At 35.1% G+C, this 19470-nt stretch overlaps 1 protein-coding gene across 1 annotated transcript in view; it reads left to right on the top strand.

Moving 5' to 3' along the window:
- Window positions 1-19470, top strand: part of IRAK3 (interleukin 1 receptor associated kinase 3) — a 49517-nt gene that overhangs the window by 14326 nt on the left and 15721 nt on the right. Inside the window, exons 3-8 of the mRNA XM_063075525.1 lie at window positions 3645-3709; window positions 4348-4402; window positions 5658-5809; window positions 9915-9979; window positions 17815-17929; window positions 18747-18865. Coding sequence (XP_062931595.1) covers window positions 3645-3709; window positions 4348-4402; window positions 5658-5809; window positions 9915-9979; window positions 17815-17929; window positions 18747-18865 — 571 coding nt within the window. The remainder of the gene's footprint in view (window positions 1-3644; window positions 3710-4347; window positions 4403-5657; window positions 5810-9914; window positions 9980-17814; window positions 17930-18746; window positions 18866-19470) is intronic.

The following is a 19470-nucleotide window of genomic DNA, read 5'->3' as shown; positions in this document are numbered from 1 at the left end:
TGAGAGATTTGTACCAGAAAACTGTAGCCTCAGATTGACTTTTTTTTTGTAGATTTTTTTATATTAATGAGATATTATTTCCCAATGGGCTTTGACCATATTATCTGCATAACTTGGCTAGTTCCTTTTGTCTTTTGCACATTTTTTCTTCCCTTAATTTAGTACAGCAAAATGCTTTGCTCTGAAGCCTGATCAAGTGAAATGCAGTGAGTCCCTGGGAACTATAAATGCAAAGCCTTTTCATTATCTGAGCCCTTTTCAACCACTGAAACCATCCACATGGCTTGCTGTTCGCAATATAAACTCATACCAATTTAATAGGACACATGAGTATGTGTTACATTTCAGTGATTTGGATAGATTTTGGGGTATATTTTCACTCTCTGTTGTTTATTTATGCAACAGAGAATGATTTAGACTTTAAGTAGACACAGATTCCACATTCGTGTTTGACTCCTAATCATTACACATGCAAAGTTTATTTCATTTTTCGATGTGTGATTAGCTGTTTGGTGCAAAGACAATTATTTTTGCCCTGTACAAGGAGATAGGTAAATCTGAGATGCAGAGGAGGATAGTACCTTACCTGGAGTCCTTTACTAAAGATAATAGCATTACTTAATTGTAATTTATTGAATTATTGCTTCGAATTAAATTATAATCTTGAAAAAGTTAATTATATTATATAGGCTATTAAAAGTGGTATGATGATTCATTGGGAACATAAGTGCAACCTGCTGAACAGGTGTGTCCTGTGATAGCTACTCACTGAATAAGCAGTTGGGGCTCCTAATAGAAAATGCATAAAAAGATTTAGTCTTTCTTTGCTTTTACCATGGACAGATTTGTCAGTTATTCAAAAATAATCAATTTTTGCCTACTTTTCCTTAAAATTTTGTTCTGTTTGTTTTTATTTTAGAGGAATTTTTGACCTATATTTTAACCTCCAGGCATCACTTTGTAGATTTGGATTTTGTTAAGTCTTACTGAGTAAAAAATGCCTCTTATTTCCTCCCGAGCACTATTCCTGCAGTTCAGTTTGCTGTTACTAGCTGGTTTCTTCACATCCATAAGACAGTCCCTCAGATTTCAGGACATAAATTGTTTAAGAAACTAGAATCTTTACTTACTGTTGTTGTATTTCTGGCATGCATGTCCTTATGTATCATATTTTGCATTTATAGTTTAATGATCAGCAGTTGTTTTCCAGTTTTGACATGAAATCCACAGCTTCTTATCAGCTTCTTAGGAGAGCCATTTGGTTCTTCCATTTTATATGACAGTGAAGCATTATCTCTCTTTTTATGAACAACAAAAGGACAATAATTTTAGTGCCTTACCCCGAAACTTCAGATTTGGTTCTGTATGGCAGAACCTAATTCAGAATGCTTGTTATTTCCTTTTCTTGCCTAGTTGTCCTGACTAGAACTTTTAGTATAACGTTGAATAGAAATGACAAGATCAGACATTTTTATGTTGTTCCTGACCTTTAGGGGAAAACATTCAGTCTTTCACCATTAAGTATGATGTTAACTTTGGGTTTTTTGTAGACACCCTTTATCAAATTGAGGAAACTATCTTCTATTCCTAGGATTTTTATCATGATAGGGCATTGGATTTTGTCCAATGTTTTTTCACTATCTATTGAGAGATGAATGTGTGATTTATATCCTTCATCCTATTAATAAGATGTATTACATTGACTGATTTTGAGATATATTAAACAAATCTTGGATTCCTGTGATAAATCCCACTGGTCATGGTGTCTGATCCTTATTGTATGTTTCTGGATTTTGTTTGCTAGTATTTTGCTGAGGATTTTTGCATCCATATTCATAAGGAATATTGGTCTGTAGTTTTCTTTTGATGTCTTTATCTGGCATTAATATCAGAATAATACTGGCCTCATAGAATGATTTGGGAGTTGTTCTGTCCTCTTCTATTTGGGGAGAATTTATTAAGGACTGATGTTAATCACCTTTGATTGTTTGGTAGAATTCACCTGTGAAGCCATCTGAGCCTGGGCTTTTCTTTGTGGGAAGTTTTAAAATATTAATTTAACCTCTTTACTTGTTATATGTCCATCAGATTTTTTTTTTGAGTGAGTTACAATAGTTTGTGTCTTTCTAGAAATCTTTCCATGCAGTCTAAGTTATCGAATTTTTGGCATACAGTTATTCATAGTATTCCATTGTAATTCTTTTTATCTCCGTGAAGTCAGTAGTTATGTTTCCTCTTTTGTTCTTGATTTTGGTAATTTGGGTCTCTTTCTTTCTTGTCAGTCTAGCTAAACAATTGTGTTTTTATTGATCTTTTCAAGAACCAACTTTGGTCTCATTGATTTTCTCTATTCTCTTTTTTTATTCTCTAATTCATTTATTTCCACTCTGATCTCAATTATTTCCTTTCTTCTGCTTGCTTCAGTTTAGTTTGCTCTTCCTTTTCCAGTTCTTAAGGTGAAAATTTAGGTTATTGATTTGAGATCTTTTTTAAGGTAGGCATTTGCAGCTATAAATTTCCCTCTAAGCCCTTCTTATGCTGCATCCCATAAGTTTTGGTATGTTGTGTTTTCATTTTCATTCATCTCAATGTATTTTTTAACTTCTCTTATTATTTGTTGAGTTGTTGGTTATTTATGAGTTTGTTGTTGAATTTTTACATTTTTGTGAATTTCCTAAATTTCCTTCTGTTGCTGATTTCTACTTTAATTCCATTGTGGTCATAAAATATACTTTGTATGATTTCAGCCCTCCCAAATGTACTAAGGCTCATTTAATTGCCTAACATATGATCTGTTCAGGAGAATGCTTAATGTGCGCTTGACAAGTATGTGTGTATTCTGTTTTGGGATGGAATGTTCTGTAGATATCTGTTAGGTTTAGTTGGTTTATGGTATTGTTCAGGGAGGTTTGTTATTGACTATGTTTTGTTGCTAGGAGGCTTGTTATTGATTATGTTTTGTTGCTAGTGTTCTCAGCAAAATAATTAAGAAACTCTAGAACATAATCTAAGAAAAACTACAAGATGAAATAAAATTTTTCTAAAGTCTGAATCAAAATGTTAGAAATAACAGCAAAATATGGCAGAGTTTTAATCTTTTGTAGGAAGCTACATAGGTTACCTCACTTCAGATAGACATAACAGATAGAGATTATAGTCTACATTTGGGGATAAGTGGTAAGTATTTGTGGTTGATAACCACCCCCCCTCCCACACACACACTCACACACAACCAACTCTAATACCTGCGTCACAAGATGGTATAAAAAAAAACTAACCCAGGAGAGATAATCTCATAATTATAAAAATTTAAAATATATGTGCAAAAAGCTGATAACAATTTTGCTTTTTTTCTTTTAACTTTCTATTTTGAACTTTAATATTTAAAATGATGTCTAACAATAATTTAAGGTAGTTATTCATGTTTTATGTGAACAAAAGTATGTTTGTATAATATTTGATCATTAGAAAGCTATTTCACATATGTACATTTGTAACCATCCCTTGGGAATGAAACTGATCTTTAGAAATGAACATTACTAGCATGGTATTTATTTTTCACAGACTCAAAAAGAAAAAAAAAAAAAGATGTGTTTATCAGGGATGTAAAGTTTCGTATCTAACTGTCTTTGTTTCCTTTTCAGGAGGAGCCTTGAATCCTTCACAGCAAAGATATCAGGAAAATGAATTTCTAAACATGTCATCCAAGGTAGAATGTGCATGACTAGAAAATGACCCTTGAACTCCTTTGCATATATAATTGAGCATAAGGAATGAAGTTATCAGGCTGAAAAATACTGAATTTGCTGGATTTTCAGACATTCTTTTAAAACCAGAAATGCCTTAGTTCTCTCATTATTCTTTATTTAATTGAGGATTAAGGAAATTAGAGATTCATAAGTATTTGAAGAGTTAAGAGCTTTCTCTTCTCAGCGATCTATCAAAGACAAGACAGAACTACTAAGGGTGCTGTGAGTTATGCATTTGACTTAATTCAGCTTTTAATTTTCTTTTTCTAGTTGGTGTTTTGTGTGTTGCTGTTAGTTTTTATTAGGGCAAATTAGCAGTGATCACTTTTATAGCATTTTAAGTCATGTAAAATTGACTATAACTGACTATGGCATTGATACTTGAGTTTTTACAGTTAATATGGAAGCTCTAAATACATATGGCCATGAATGCTATTGAATAAAATGAAACAACTTTGCTTTCTACTAGTTTTCTTCTAAATTAGATTCCATTCTGTTGTACTGTATAGTCCCAAGGGGAGCTTTGGATTTCTCTTGAGGCTCTTTTCTTTCCAGACTTGTGAAATGAAATTACTTTAGTATGTATTTCTTCTCTTAGGAAACAGTCAATGTCACAGTGGATAATGTTCTTATTCCTGAACATGAGGAAAAAGGTAAAAAAAAAACCGAATAACTTTTCTTTAAATCATGCTTTCATTTAAGTGAATTTAGAGGGAGAAATATCCAATAGACACATTAACCATTTATATTCAGATTTAGTATGAAATCTTCATAGATAACAAAATATTTTCAATTTTGATTGACACTTAGAGTTCTGATGGGTAACATATTATGTTAAGAATTCATTGGCTGATGAAGAACATAGTTGTGGTCTCTTCACATGTGGGATGTGGGATTTTTTATTTTCTCATAGTAAAATTTGCTATTTTTATGTGTCATAGGAAAACGTTTAAAAAATTATGTTGGATTTTATATAGTTTAAAATTTTTTCATAGCAATTACAGAGATCTTTCAAGATGATTGTAGAGCAATGCTGAAGGTCAGTATGAAAATCCAGTTACTTTCCATATCAACTCTCCTATTTTATTAGTAGGGAGAATTATTTAGTCCTACCTGGGAATCATTCTGATAAATTTTAAAGACTATTTAAGGATGCCTTGACTACTCTTTACCACTAGATCTGATGCTTCTTTGGTTGAAAAGAGAATTAGAAGAGTTAGACATGAGTTTGGCTCTTCAGCAGTAAGATCTAAATCAAACATTAAATGTCTTTAGGGAGCATTATGTATTAGCTGTGGAATACAGCCAAAATTGGGCTCTGAAGGATTTAACTAGGCTTTTCCTTTTGAATTTGTATCTGATTACCTTTTAAATGTTTTCTGCCAGTCTCTACTCTGGATGATTTTTAAAAGCTGAAGCATCTTCCTAATTTACTCTGAGGAAGTAAGTTAGGCATTTAGAGGATTTGGCTCATGAAAAGTGTTTCTATCAGTCATGCTTGGAGTATTGTTTAGTCATATCAAGATTTCCATTTTCATAGTTGTTTAGTGGTATAAGGTTCATGATGGGTCAACAGCAATATGTTGACCTAATGACAAGGAAACGGAATCTTGGAAAATTTTCCGCAGCTGAACTCTTTGGCTGACCTCTTTGGAGAGGTGATAAAATCACAGTGCTTCTGTTTAGATATCTAAAAAGCCATTTTCTCTGTGGAATGGTGGGAGCCAGACCCAGGTAAATGTGCAGAAAGCACACAGTGGGCTTCAGTTTTGGTTCCTGGGTTTTCCTCTGCTGACCTTCCACTGAGCTCTAATGTGTTTCTTATATGGAAGTCCAGGTTATAATGGTGGCATTGAGTCTTAAAAAGAGAAAAAGGTAACTTATCTTCTCCCTACTTTCCTTCCTAAGGAATATTGCTTAAATCCTCCATCAGCTTTCAAAACATTGTAGAAGGAACAAAAAACTTCCACAAAGACTTTCTAATTGGAGAAGGGGAGATCTTTGAAGTATACAGAGTGGAGATTCAAAACCGAACATATGCCATTAAATTATTTAAACAGGTATGGAAAGAATTACTATCACAGATATCAATTCCATTTATTTGCTCATATTTCATATTAAAATATGTCATTTTTTTCATCAACAAGGAGGGATATTTGAAAATAAAATTTTATAAATGGAAACAAGATATATGACCTCAGATGACTGGAGAAGTGACTGGGAAATGAATGCCTGTGTTGCAGGAATGTGGAAGTTAAATCCTTCCCATCCCAGATGTATTGCATGAGAAAGACTTTTCTGAAAAGACTGGTAGGACTAACGGGATTTTGCTTGAGAGGATCGGGTTGTGCTGTTTCCTCTAGTTTTCATGTTTTTTTTAGGATGAGCAGTGTCCTCTCCAGGCAGCTTCACAGGCTAAGATTGGTATTGGGTGCTGTTTTCTAAACTGTCTTCTCTCACAGTTCAGGAGGGTGGGAAAGAGGAGGCTTCAAGCAGGAGAAATAAGCTAATGATGAGAGTAGGAGTTCAGAAGACAGTGAGTGACTGCAGCCAGTAAAGCAGAGAGGAAATTAGGGCATCAAACTCAGGAGTCAGTAAGAGATAGTTACGCACACACGCACAAGCACACGCACACACGCGCGCACACACGCACACACGCGCACACACGCACACAGAAGAGCCGCTCATTTTCTTCATAGTTAGTCGACATTCAATAAACATTTACTAAACTCCTATGGGCTGGGTGCTGTACATATAGAGATGAATAAGGCATAGTTCTTTCCTCAGGGAGCTCACAGTCTCCTGAGGGAAACAGCCAGATAAGCAAAAGATTAAACTGCTGCATGAGAAGTACTTTAGCAGAGATTTGTACAAAAAGTCATGGGAGCACATAAAGATAGCAACTTTCCCCACCTGGAGGAGGGTGTGTCTGGCGTCCAGAAGAATATCTGGCAGAGTTACCACTCAATAAACATTTGTCAAAATTAAGTGGAAAAGTGGACAAAAGGAAGTGACTTTTCAGCTAGATTTGAAGGCTGAGTAGCATTATGGCAGGCAGTGCAGGAGGGGGGAGGTACATTCTGGGTGGAACGAGAAGCAGGTGCAGGGGCCTGAAGGTGCATGTATGAAAGCTTAGATCTTAGATCTCATGAATAGCAGTTTACCCAGTGGAGCGGAGTGGATGGAGTGTCGGGGGTGGGAAGGTAGGGAGAAAAGGTGATACAGAAAAGATAGGTTAAGTCCAGGTATGATTGTTGCATAGGAGAGTGAAAGAGTTAGATTTGTATTTTTAAAGTAGAGCTTTGATTATGAATTGAAAGTTGGCAGGGTGGTTGGGGGAAAGTTAGCAAGAACTACACTGGAGGCAGAAAGAACTGGTAGAGGGATATTTCAGATGTGTAAACTAAGAAATGGATAGGGCTTAAACCTAACTGCATGTTAGAGTCACCTAGGGATCTTTTAAAAAAACAAACCTCATAGCAACTGGTTCAGTCAGAATAGTGGTGGTGGCAGGCATCAGTACTTCTTAAAAGGTCACCAGGTGGTTGAAGTGTATAGCCAGTGTTGAGAACCAGTGCTGTAAGCCAGGGCAAATCAGTGGCAATGGGGAGGAGAAGGTACGTCTAAGAGATGAGTTGAAATGGACCAAATCTAGAGATTCATTGGTTAGGACTGGGGAAAGGGAGGAGAAAGAGGGATCGAAGGTGATTTCTAGTTTTCTACTTATATTACAGAGCCTTTTAAAAAAATTATTAAACTGATTTCCCCATTTCCCCCAATTGTATTTTGCCACACTAATTCTATATAGACATCTCAAGATTCCTGAGAAGATGAACAGTCTAAGAAACAATCTACCGGTAAAACTATTCAACAGGTAGAATGTGAATGCTCTAAAGGTGGCCTAACTGAAACCTGTTTCTTATCTAAAGGTGGCCTAACTGAAACCTGTTTCTTAGTGCCAGTATGTGCTCCCCATTTGTACACTTATATGGCTGAGCTCCAGGGCCACCTCCCCAAAGGTTCCTCTGGTCTACTTTCTTCTTCTCTCTGTACCTTTCAGCAAATCACACTCCCTTTTGAGAGTTCTCTCTCCATGAGTCTGCCCTTAGAATGGGATGTCATTGGGCCGAGCCCGTGGCGCACTCGAGAGAGTGCCGCGCTGGGAGCGCGGTGACGCTCCCGCCGCGGGTGCCGCGGGTTCAGATCCTATATGGGAATGGCCGGTGCACTCACTGGCTGAGTGCTGGTCACGAAAAAGACAAAAAAAAAAAAAAAGAAGGAATGGGATGTCATTGACTCTAGATCTGCTTTCCTTCCTGTCCCAAAGACAAGTATTATTTCCTTGATTGCCTCTGACCCCTCCAGTATGATTTTGGTGATCCTCTTATGCATAGCCATAGCATCATTGCATTATCTCATAGTATTGCTTTCTTCATCTGCCTTTCCCAATGGACTAGATGGTTTTCTTCAAAGAGCTCTTTATGTCTTTGTATCCTAGTGGCATCTTACAGGGCCTGGTCCATAGTAGTTGCTCAATAAATGTTTGTTGGATGAATTGAATGGAGCACACATGCCCTTTTCAAGAATTTAGTTGATAATCGCTAGCACTAAAAAGACCTAGAGACTACAAAGGAAGGACTATACAAAGTTCTACTGTCCCTGCATTTTAACTCCCTCTTAATGTGACGAATGGAAATATGGTTGGACTTTTGCCCTCTGCTTTTATCTCCACCTACTTCTCCAACCCAACAGACACACACATACACACACACACACTTATCAGGAAAGATAAGATCATTTAATGAAGTCTTAGTCACAGAACATTTTTTAAAGAAATGCAGATTTGTAACATTGGGCCATTATCTTCAATTACCTTCCTTTGAGGGACTGAGGTGGGGAATTGTAGTAGACATGTTAGATCTGTGCTTATTGAACTTTAATGTGCAGCCTAATCACCAGGGATTCATCTGACAATGCAGATTCTGATTCAGCCATCTGGGCAAGAGCCTGGGCTTCAGCATTTCTCATCAGCTCCCAGGGAAGCTGAAATTTTTTGTGTATAGACTGCACTTTAAGCAGCAAATTGCTAGAGTGCTAGGTTAGCATAAACACAAAAACTAACCCCTTCATTTTTCAGATTAAGAAAACTATGACCTTAGGGAAGTTAAGTGACCAACAAAAAAGTCACAGATCATGAGTATTAGAGATGAGCAAGAGACCCAATCCACCTGGCTGCTAGGACAATGGACATGTAAAATGTAAGGTCTGATAAAGGGGTACTTGAAAATGATTTGTTAGCCTGGTTTATTATTTCTGACTTCCTGATTTAACTTGGAAAATAGCTTCCAGAATTCCTGATGGATTTCTCTCCCTTAATTCCCAAGGACAGAGCTCTAAAAATTCCACCCTCTCTAACTGTTTGCAACTGATAGAACCTTACTGCTGATGGGATCTAGAAGCATACTTAATTTAACTCTTGGTAGAAGTTAGGGACCTGAAATCCAGAGACACGCAATAACGTAAGATGCATGAAGGCATCAAGAATAGTGCCAGGTATAGAGTAGGTGCTCAGTAAAATAGTTTTGAATTCATTAATTTTTTCAGTATTTGTGTGTCAGGCACTGGGCTAGCTTCTGAAATTTCTTTGAAGTAAGGAGTTATATTTTCATTTTCTCAGTAAGCCTGTATTTTCAAAATTAATGCAAAGCTAAACTTGAACTGACATATGAAAATGACCCAAGTCATGAATGCCAAATTAGTGAAATTTTGCAGCAGAATACAGGTAACACAAGTTGGTTTCTTTGTGAAATCAAGTAGGGAGTTTCTAACTGTCGTAGGTTTTTCTTTGAATACATATAGTATTTTTGAATTTATGTAAATGTGTGCAAAATATGGTGAAAGAGTTTGAATGTAAAATTTGGCAACATGATGTATTGCATGAAAAACTTTCATTTCAAGAGCAGTGGTTCTAAATCTGCTCTGGGGCTAGTGGAGTTTTGGAAAATCTGATGAAAGCTGAAGATCCTCTCCCCAGAAAAATGTTCATGTGCATTTACACCAAAAAGTTCATCTAATTTCAGGGAGACTATCGTTCCTGGGTTAAGAATCCCAGAAATAGAAATCCTCTTTCTTAATTTTTTTCTTGTCTTTCTGTATGATATTTAGGAGAAAAAAATACAATGGAGGAAACATTGGAAGAAGTTTTTAACTGAACTTGAAGTTTTACTACTGTGAGTACATTTTTTTCTGGAATTTCTCTCTTTGTGCTTGGGTTTCATCTCTGTTCATCTTTGATTTTACAGCACAGTGCTTGGCATAGTTGGCATTTAGTAAATGGTGGTCAGATGTTAGAACATGGAATAAATTTTTGACATCTGGTTTAGTATAGTCCTTAAAGCACATTTTAAAATAGAGCATTTACATAATTCACTTGAACATATTTTAACAAGAAACTGTCACAAGGAAGTAGGTTAAATCATGTGTGACTAACATGTCTGAATAATAATTCTTAGAACATTAGAATTGTATATATTTCACCATTTTCCCACATCCTTAGAGACACTCCAGTCTAGAAACTGTTTCATTAGTGGAATAACTCTCTTCAGGAAGAAAGTTTTAGACAAAGAAATCAAGTGCTTTTGATGTACATATTATTTTCTGGAAATTCATTCATGAGTCTGAGAGTCCTTTGAGACAAATTTAAATGACTTCATTTTCATATATACTCATAACTGCAGCTAGGCAACCTTCCTCAGGCCCCTGCTTCTACCCCTATAGAGTTCAATCATCACCCTGTACAAATAAAAAATGTTCTTTTCAGATGTTTTCTGAACCAATATTTAAGTGGGAGGCGGGGAGTGAGTAGGGTGGGGAAAGAAGGCATTATATTGAATCCCTTTCCTTATATATCCAGGATGAGAAATCAAAATATTAGAGGCTAATCATAAAAACTTGATATGTATCATTTAATCGATAAAAACTAAATCCAAAATTGTAATAGTAGAAGGCTTTTACATTTAAGTTTTATTTATTTGCTTATGAGAACAAAATTCCAAAAGTGCAAAAGGGTAAAGCAAGAAAATATTTTCTCCCACTATTATCATCTAACCCAGCCAATTTTTCCAAGGCAACAATTTTACTAGTTTCTTGTATATATTTCTAGAGATATTTTATGGGAAGGCAAATATAAATATTGTTTTCTTATTTTACTCCTTTTACTTAAGAGGTAGCATAAACATACTGTTTATTTTATTTATTTTCATATTCTGTTATATTCTATACTGTAATTTACTTAATCACTTTCCTGTTGATGGAATTTGAGATTTTTTTCTCATCTTTTATTATTCAAAAATAATGCTGCAACAAGAAAACCTTTTATATACATTATTTTGTACCTGTTTGAGTATCTGTAAGATAAATTCCCATAAATGAAATTATAGGGTCAAATGGTTATGTGCACTACATAGTACCAAATTGTCCTCCAATAGAAGTTAAACCAATTTACACTTATACCAGTCGTATATTCCTGGTTTCCCACATTCTTGCCAACCTAGTGTTTATTCTTACCTTTTAATTTTTGCCAATCTGTAGGTAGAAATAGTTTCTCGATGTAGTTTTAAAAAATATGTAATTGACAAATAATGATCGTGTATATTTGATTTGTACAGTGTAATGATTTGATGTACGTACACACTGTGTAATGATTACCACAATCAAATTAATTAACACATTCATCACTACATGTGGCGTACCTTAGATCCCCAGAACTTGTTCATCTTATAACTGAAAGTTGGTACCCTTTGACGGACATCTCCCATTTCCCCCACCCCTCATCCCTTGTAACTGTTGTTCTCTCTGCTTCTATGAGTTTAACTCTTTTAGATTTCACATATAAGAGAGATCATATGGTATTTGTCTTTCTGTGTCTGGCTTATTTCACTTAGCATAATGACCTCCAGTTTCATCCATGTTTTTGCAAATGGCAGGATTTCCTTCTTTTATGGCTGAATAATGTCCCACTGTGTGTGTGTGTGTGTGTGTGTGTGTGTGTGTGTGTGTGTGTGTGTGTGTGTGTGTGTGTGTGTGTGTGTGTGTGTGTGTGTGTGTGTGTGTGTGTGTATGTGTATCTCACACATGTTTTTATCTATTCATCCATTGATGGACACTTAGGTTGTTTCCCTGTCTTGGCTATTGTGAATAGTACTGTGATGAACATGGGGATGCAGATATCTCTTCAACATACTGATCCATTTCCTTTGGATATATACCCAGAAGTTGGATTACAGGATCATATGGTAGTTCTATTTTTAATTTTTCCAGGAACCTCCATTCTATTTTCTATAATGGCTCTCCCAGTATACATTCCCACTAACAGTGTACAAGGGTTCCCTTTTCTCCACACCCTCACCAATTCTTGTTATCGCTTGTCTTCTTGATAATAGCCATTCTAACAAGTGTGAGGTGATATCTCAATGTGGTTTTGATTTGCATTTCTCCAATGATTACTGATGTTGAGCACCTTTTCATATACCCATTGGTCATTTGTATGTCTTCTTTGGAAAATGTCTTTTCAGATTCTTTGCCCATTTTTTAATCAGGTTATTTGCTTTTTTGCTATTGAGTTGTGTGAGTTTCTTATATATTTTAGATATTAATCCCTGATAGAGTTTGGACATGCTTCCCCCCCCCAAAAAAAAACTCATGTGGCAATCTGATCCCCAAAGTGGTAGTGTTGGGAACCATTTGAGTCATAGGGGCAGATCCCTCATGAATGGATTAATGCTCTTCCTAGGGGGTGGGGGTAGTGAGTTAGTTCTTGCTCTACTAGTTCCCATGAGAGCTGCTTGAGACCCTGGCACCTCCTCTCTTTCTCTATTGCTTCCTCTCACCATGTGATATGCTTGTACCCACTGGCTGCCTGCTGCTTTCTGCCATGAGTAGAAGCAGCCTGAGGCCTGCTCCAGATACAGCTGTCCCAGAATCATGAGCCAAATAAACCTCTTTTCTTTATAAATTACTCAGCCTCAGGTATTCTGTTATAGCAACACAGAAACAGACTAATATAACCCCTTAATCAAATGTTTGGTTTGCAAATATTTTTTCCATTCTATAGGTTGCATTTTCATTTTGTTGATTGTTTCCTTTGCTATGCAGAAGCTTTTAGTTTGATGTAGTCCCACTTGTTTATTCTTGCTTTTGTTGCCTGTGCTTTTGGTGTTATACCCAAAATATCATTGCTAAGACCAATGTCAAGGAGACTTTTCCCTGTGTTTTCTTTTAGGAGTTTTACAGTTTCTCATCTTACATTTACGTCTTTCATGCATCTTGAATTAATTTTTGTATATGGTGTAAGACAAGTATCCGGTATCATTCTTTTGCATGTGGATGTCCGGTTTTCCCAACACCATTTATTGAAGATACTTTTCTTTTCCCATTGTGTATGCTTGACACCCTTGTCAAAGATTAGTTGACCATAATATGTAGGTTTATTTCTGAACTCTCTATTCCATTCCTTTGGTCTATGTGCCTTTATTATGACAGTACCATACTGTTTTGATTACTGTAGTTTTGCAATATAGTTTGAAGCCAGGGAGTGAATATTCACCTTCACTTTGTTCTTTCCCAAAAAGGTTTGACTGTTTGGGGTTTTTCATGGTTCCATATGAATTTTAGGATTTTTTTTTTTCTGTATCTGTGAAAATTGCGATAGGAATTTTAGTAGGGATTGCATTGAATCTGTCAATCACTATAGGTACTATGGACATTTTATCAATATTAATTCTTCCAATCCACGTATATGGGATATCTTTAAGTTTATTTGTGTCATCTTCTATTTCTTTTATCAATGTCTTATAGTTTTCAGTGTACAGATCTTTCACCTCCTTGGCTAAGTTTATTCCTAAGCTTTATATTCTTTTCGATGCTATTGTAAAGGGATCATTTCCTTAATTTCTTTTTCAGGTAGCTTATTTTAGTGTATAGAGACACAACTGATTTTTACATGTTGATTTTGTATCATGCAACTTTACTGAATTTGTTTATTAGTTCTAACAGTTTTTGGACAGAGTCTTTAGTATTTTCTCAATATAAGATCATGTCATCTGCAAACAAAGCCAACTTATCTTTCTCCTTTTCAACTTGGATGCCTTTTATTTCTTTTCCTTGCCTGATTTCTCTGGCTAGGACTTCCAGCACTATGCTGAGTAGAAGTGGTGAGAGTGGTCACCCTTGCCTTGTTAATGTCTTAGAGGAAAAGCTTTCAGCTTTTCACCATTTAGTATGATGTTAGCTGTGCCCTTGTCATATATGACCTTTATTATATTGAGGTACATTTCTTATATACTTAATTTGTTGAGAGTTTTTATCATAAAAGGATGTTGAATTTTGTCAAATGCTTTTTCTGCATTTGTTAAGATGATCCTATGGTTTTTATTTTTCAGTCTGTTAATGTGGTGTATCATTTATTAATTTGCATGTGTCATTTTTGTATCACAATGATAAATCCCACTTGATCATGGTATATGATCCTTTTAATATGCTGTTGAATTCAGTTTGCTACTATTTTGTTGAGGAATTTTTCATCTATATTCATCAGGAATATTGGCTTGTAACTTTCTTTTCTTGCAATGTTCTTATCTAGCTTTGTTTTAAGGGTAATGTTAGCCTAGTAAAATGAGTTCAGAAGTATTCCCCACTCCTCAGTTTTTTAGAAGAGTTCAAGAAGGGTTGGCATTAATGCTTCTTTAAATGCTTGGTAGGATTCACCCTTGAAGCCATCTAGTCCTGGACTTTTTTTGGTTGGGTAATTTTTGATCACTGAATCAGTGTCTTTAATCATTATTGGTCTGTTCAGATTTTCTACTTTTTCATGACTCAGTCTTGGTAGGTTATACATTTCTAGGAATTGATCTATTGCTTGTAAGTTATTCAATTTGTTGGTATATAATTGTTCTTAGTAGTATTGTATGATCCTTTGTATTTTTGTGGTATCAGTTGTTTCTCTTTCACGTATAATTTTATTTATTTCAGCCCTCTACAAAAAAAAAGAGAGATCTCAGTGAAGTTTCAATTTTTTTCCTGAGATTAATAATCTCTTCATACATTTAAGAGACACATTTCCTTTTCTATGAAATATCTGATAATATCCTTGGCCCATTATTTTAACTAGTCTTTTTCATAATTGTTTGAAGGAATGCTTTATATATTATAGAAAATTAGCCTATTTTTATTGTTATGAGATGCAGATAATTTTTTACCAGATTGTCATTTTGTCTTTGCTTATTCTAGTTTTTGCCATGTAGAAATATTTTAATATAGCTGAATTTAACTATGTTTTCTTTCACGGATTCTGGGTTTTGTCTCATACTTTAAAAGGCTTCCCCACTATGAGGTTACAAAATAATTCTCCCATTTTTTTCCTAGTACTTTTATGGTTTTATTTTTACACTTATATCTGGTTCATTTGGTTTATCTGGTGAGGTGGTTTCCATGTGAACTACAAACAGCAGTTTGTCTTTTTTTTTTTTAATCCTGTTGGTGTTTTTTAATGGAATTGCATTAACTTTATAGATTAATTTAGGGAGGATCAACAACTTTATGATATTATGCTATCATACAATATTTGGCTAATATTTGCTTAATGTTAGGCACTATTCCAAGTGCATTATGTGTGTTAATGTTAATCCTCACAACAGTCCTATGAGATAAATTCTGCTACTATCCCATTTTGCAGATGAGAAAACTGAGTTAGATCCTGCCTTTTCTACAAGATGCACCTTATTTCCTAAATCATCTTTAATCTCCCTCTTCTCGGATATTTAGGTATGACTAAGGCAAGAGCAGCCTTCTTTAGAGTGTACAGTCTGAAGTGGGATTGGGAGAGAAGTACATAAGTAAACAAGCAATTTCAGTAAACTGATTAAATAAACAAAGAGGAAAGACACAACACAGAGAAGAGGGAGACAGGGAGAAGGAGATGGTGATTTGAGGGATGGGTTGCAGCATGGGCTTCTTAGAAGAAGTAACATCTAAACTGAGGCCTGAAGGGTGAGTCTTTTTAGTTTAATATTAAGGGAATTACCTTAAACAGAGTTAAAAACTCATTAGAAGCCTCTGATTTCTTTTTTCTTCTTTTCCCAAGAAAAGAGAAGCTAATAATTTTTGAGGATCTGGCACTTGGCAGAGTGTTTAACCTTTTATTTAATTTTCATAAGAACCCCAGGAAGTACCTACTCAGGACCTTTCAGTTACTGCTAACCTTTTCAGTTACTGCTTACAGTGAAGAAACAGGCTCAGAGAAATGCAATAACTTGCCCAAGTTCACACAGCTGATAAAAAGACCAGAGATTCAAACCCAGGTTTGTCTGTTGCCCAAGTCTGTCTGCTCTGCCACACCATTGTGCCTTGCATCATCTTGGCTGCAGGAGGCACTTAGAAATGCTTGTGGAATTGATTTTAAAAGGTATTCAATCTGCTGACCTTCAGATCTATATCCAAAATCTTACTTATTTAAAAATGTTTAGGGAAAAGAGGGTGGCATGGGTCCATAGGCTAAAAAACACCCATCTTTGTCCATGGCATCTCCGTGTTCTGTACCTTGCTAACTTCTAGAGCATCCATTTCTCTGCTTGATCATTAATATTTTAAAATAAGCAAATGTTCATTACTATTCTGTTAGCAAGAGAGCAGAGCACCAGGCCATGGCTGTTTCTATATGATGTCTGTTATCTACTGCCTTCCAAAAGATTTGTCTCTCTTTGAATTATTTTAAGTTACAGGAGAATCAGCCAGCCAATGATATAGATGAACTATTTAAGCAGCTAAATATACCATCTCAATTTCTTTTCAGTCACTGCTTTTCATTTCATAGATATGGTCTGAATCATAATAGGTGTAGGGATCTTGTATCAAAAAAGTTTTTGACGTATTTAAAAATAAAGGTCTCTGTGTATTTATGTATGTGTACTCATATACATATGCACACACACACACATACAGACATACAGACATACTTCCTTCCTTGAAGTAAGAGGAGTAAATGGAATCAGAAGGTATTTATATACACACACACACACACACACACACACACACACACTCTGTTGTTGTGTGTGAGTTTATAGGAAAGTTTCACTACTAAAGAAATGAATAGTAGGCCTTTATAAAGAGAATCTTTTTTTAACAGCTTTATTTATTTTTAATATCACCAAGCATGCCCAGAATATAGTAGGTATTCAATAAGTAATTGTTGAATTAAACTGACTTCACAGTCACGTGTTTTATATTTCTTAATTGTTATCTGGGTTCCATTAGTCTTCATGGCAATGACACATACATTCAAGGAATAGAATTTTTATTAATAAGCTTATAAATGACTACTAGGAAAGGAGCCTGAAAAATGTACACTACACTGACATAGAAATTTGTGATTTAAAATCAATGATATGTTTTTCAACATCCAACGTTATTAGTCATGTGGATTTTAGATAGCAATACAAGCTTTCTGAAGACATTGATGTCTCTTTTCAGCTGTGGAACTGGTACCTAGCACAGTACCTGACATAGTAGTTCTCAATAAATGGATGAATGAAAATAGTCTTCTCTACTCTTATGTTTTGGTGACTTTACTTACAGTTTGTACATTTAAATCAATCAAATGAACAATTTCAGTTGCATTATCTTTTTTTAATAAGTAAGTCATATTGTGTTTCATATTGATAAAAATAAGTTGATATCAAAGAGCGTTGTCTATTTTTTGTAAAGTTCCCAGCATCCCAAATCTTAAGAAATCATTGCTTTCTTAAATTTTATGTCTTATATTTAGATATTTTATTTATTTTTATATGATCATAGTTAATCAAAAACTATTACTAGTATTTGTTAGAATTCTTTAATCCAATTTGGAAAGCAAATCTGTGCCATGTATCCAATGAAATTAACTCTCTCTTGACTAAGTTTATATTCTGCTTTAGACATATTCCCTAACCCACCTACGACACCCAAACCAGAGTGTTGTTCATTTCCTATTTGAATAAACAATTTGACAACTTTGAAAATCTTTTATTTCAAGGTTTCATCATCCAAATATACTTGAGTTGGCTGCATATTTTACAGAGACTGAGAAGATCTGTCTTGTTTATCCATATATGAGAAATGGAACACTTTTTGACAGATTACAGTGTGCAGTAAGTCATATCTATTATTCTGCATTGTCCTCTGACCCTCTGAAGTCCTGGAGGAGCTGCTGAAACTAGCTGAGAGAGTTGGGAGAGGAGATGGGACATGAGGAGATAACCAAGAATGAGTTTCCCAAGGAAGTAAAGGACTTTTCCATGAATTAATTTCTTAGTCTTAGAAGATGGTGTAAATATCTGAGTTATTGTGTTTTATGCAACATGGTTGCCAAAAGACTTGCTGGCTCCTTATTCTTTATTGATTCTGTACCTCCAGTGAATTTACATCAACTATCCTTATCTGTCATATAATTTTAATTTGTATAACTTTATACAAACTACCGTTCAGTACAAAGGATAGGCATAAAGGTGATACAGACTCCTTGAGGAAGTTGAATAAATGCCATGATTTCTCATAAGATGTTTTTGAAGTGTAAGTTTAAAAATTGATTCCAAATAGGTTGTTTTAGTTACGATGAGAATAAAAGCAGATTATTTTCAATTGCTCACACTATTGTACCACAAATAATTTAAGAATCTTGTTTAATGAACTTTTAAACAGTGTTACCTTACTAACTATGTTTTGATTAAGCTAATATTAAAAATTATTGGATATTTCTGTCATCTATAAAGAGGCCTAGAACCATCATCAGTAGTAGAGGGAAACCCATCTGAAATTAAAAATAGTTTGTAGCAAACCAAAATGTTGATTCACCCACCTTATCCCACCTTGCCATCTGCTTCTATTCTGACATACTTCTATGTAATGAATACATAGGTAGTTTTTACTCAGAAAGTGCAACCAAACCAACTGCTGTTGTCTTTTTAGGGTAACACAGCCCCTCTCTCTTGGCACACTCGAATCGGTGTATTAATAGGATTAGCTAAAGCCGTCCAGTACTTGCACAACACTGAGCCGTGCTCAGTCATCTGTGGCAGCATATCAAGGTAAATGATCCCAGAGCTTTAGGTTACACCTGAAAGCCCCTTTTATCATCACAGGTGAGTTCTACTTCACACTATTTTCTGTCTGTAGTTCACCTGGTATATATGTGTGTGCTAAGAACTCTCATCTAATCTGTTTAAAATCTTATATTTTTATTAGAGAAAATATGTCTACCAAATCTAAAGTGCTACCTTTATCTTGCCAAAGGGAGAGTTTATATTATCTTTGGGAATTATTAATGAACAATGTAGAAAAGACAGGTATGTGTATTTTATTAATTATACCTGATAACAGACTGTGAAATGAATCTGTGTTAATCTCACTTTTTAAAAAAACTGAAGTTTAAGGAAAGGTTAAGTGACTTTTATGGGGATTCCTAGCAAGATAACAGTAGTAGATAGCAACTAGAATTCTTTGTCCTTGAGTCGCCAGTGTCTTGCTCATCCCACTGAGCTTGCTGCCTCATAACTTTATATATTAATCTGTGACAGGCCAAGCAGCAACACCAGTGTTCATTTTTGAGACATGAGAAAATTAGAAGCAATGTCTTCCATATTTCTTCTTCTTCACTAGACATAAAGAATCATTCAGACAGAGTAAATAGGCT

This window comes from Cynocephalus volans, chromosome 12 (genome assembly GCF_027409185.1).
Source record: "Cynocephalus volans isolate mCynVol1 chromosome 12, mCynVol1.pri, whole genome shotgun sequence".
NCBI classification, from domain to species: domain Eukaryota; kingdom Metazoa; phylum Chordata; class Mammalia; order Dermoptera; family Cynocephalidae; genus Cynocephalus; species Cynocephalus volans.
The sequence above is the reverse complement of the archived record's forward strand: the minus strand, read 5'-3'. Positions and strand labels throughout refer to the sequence as shown.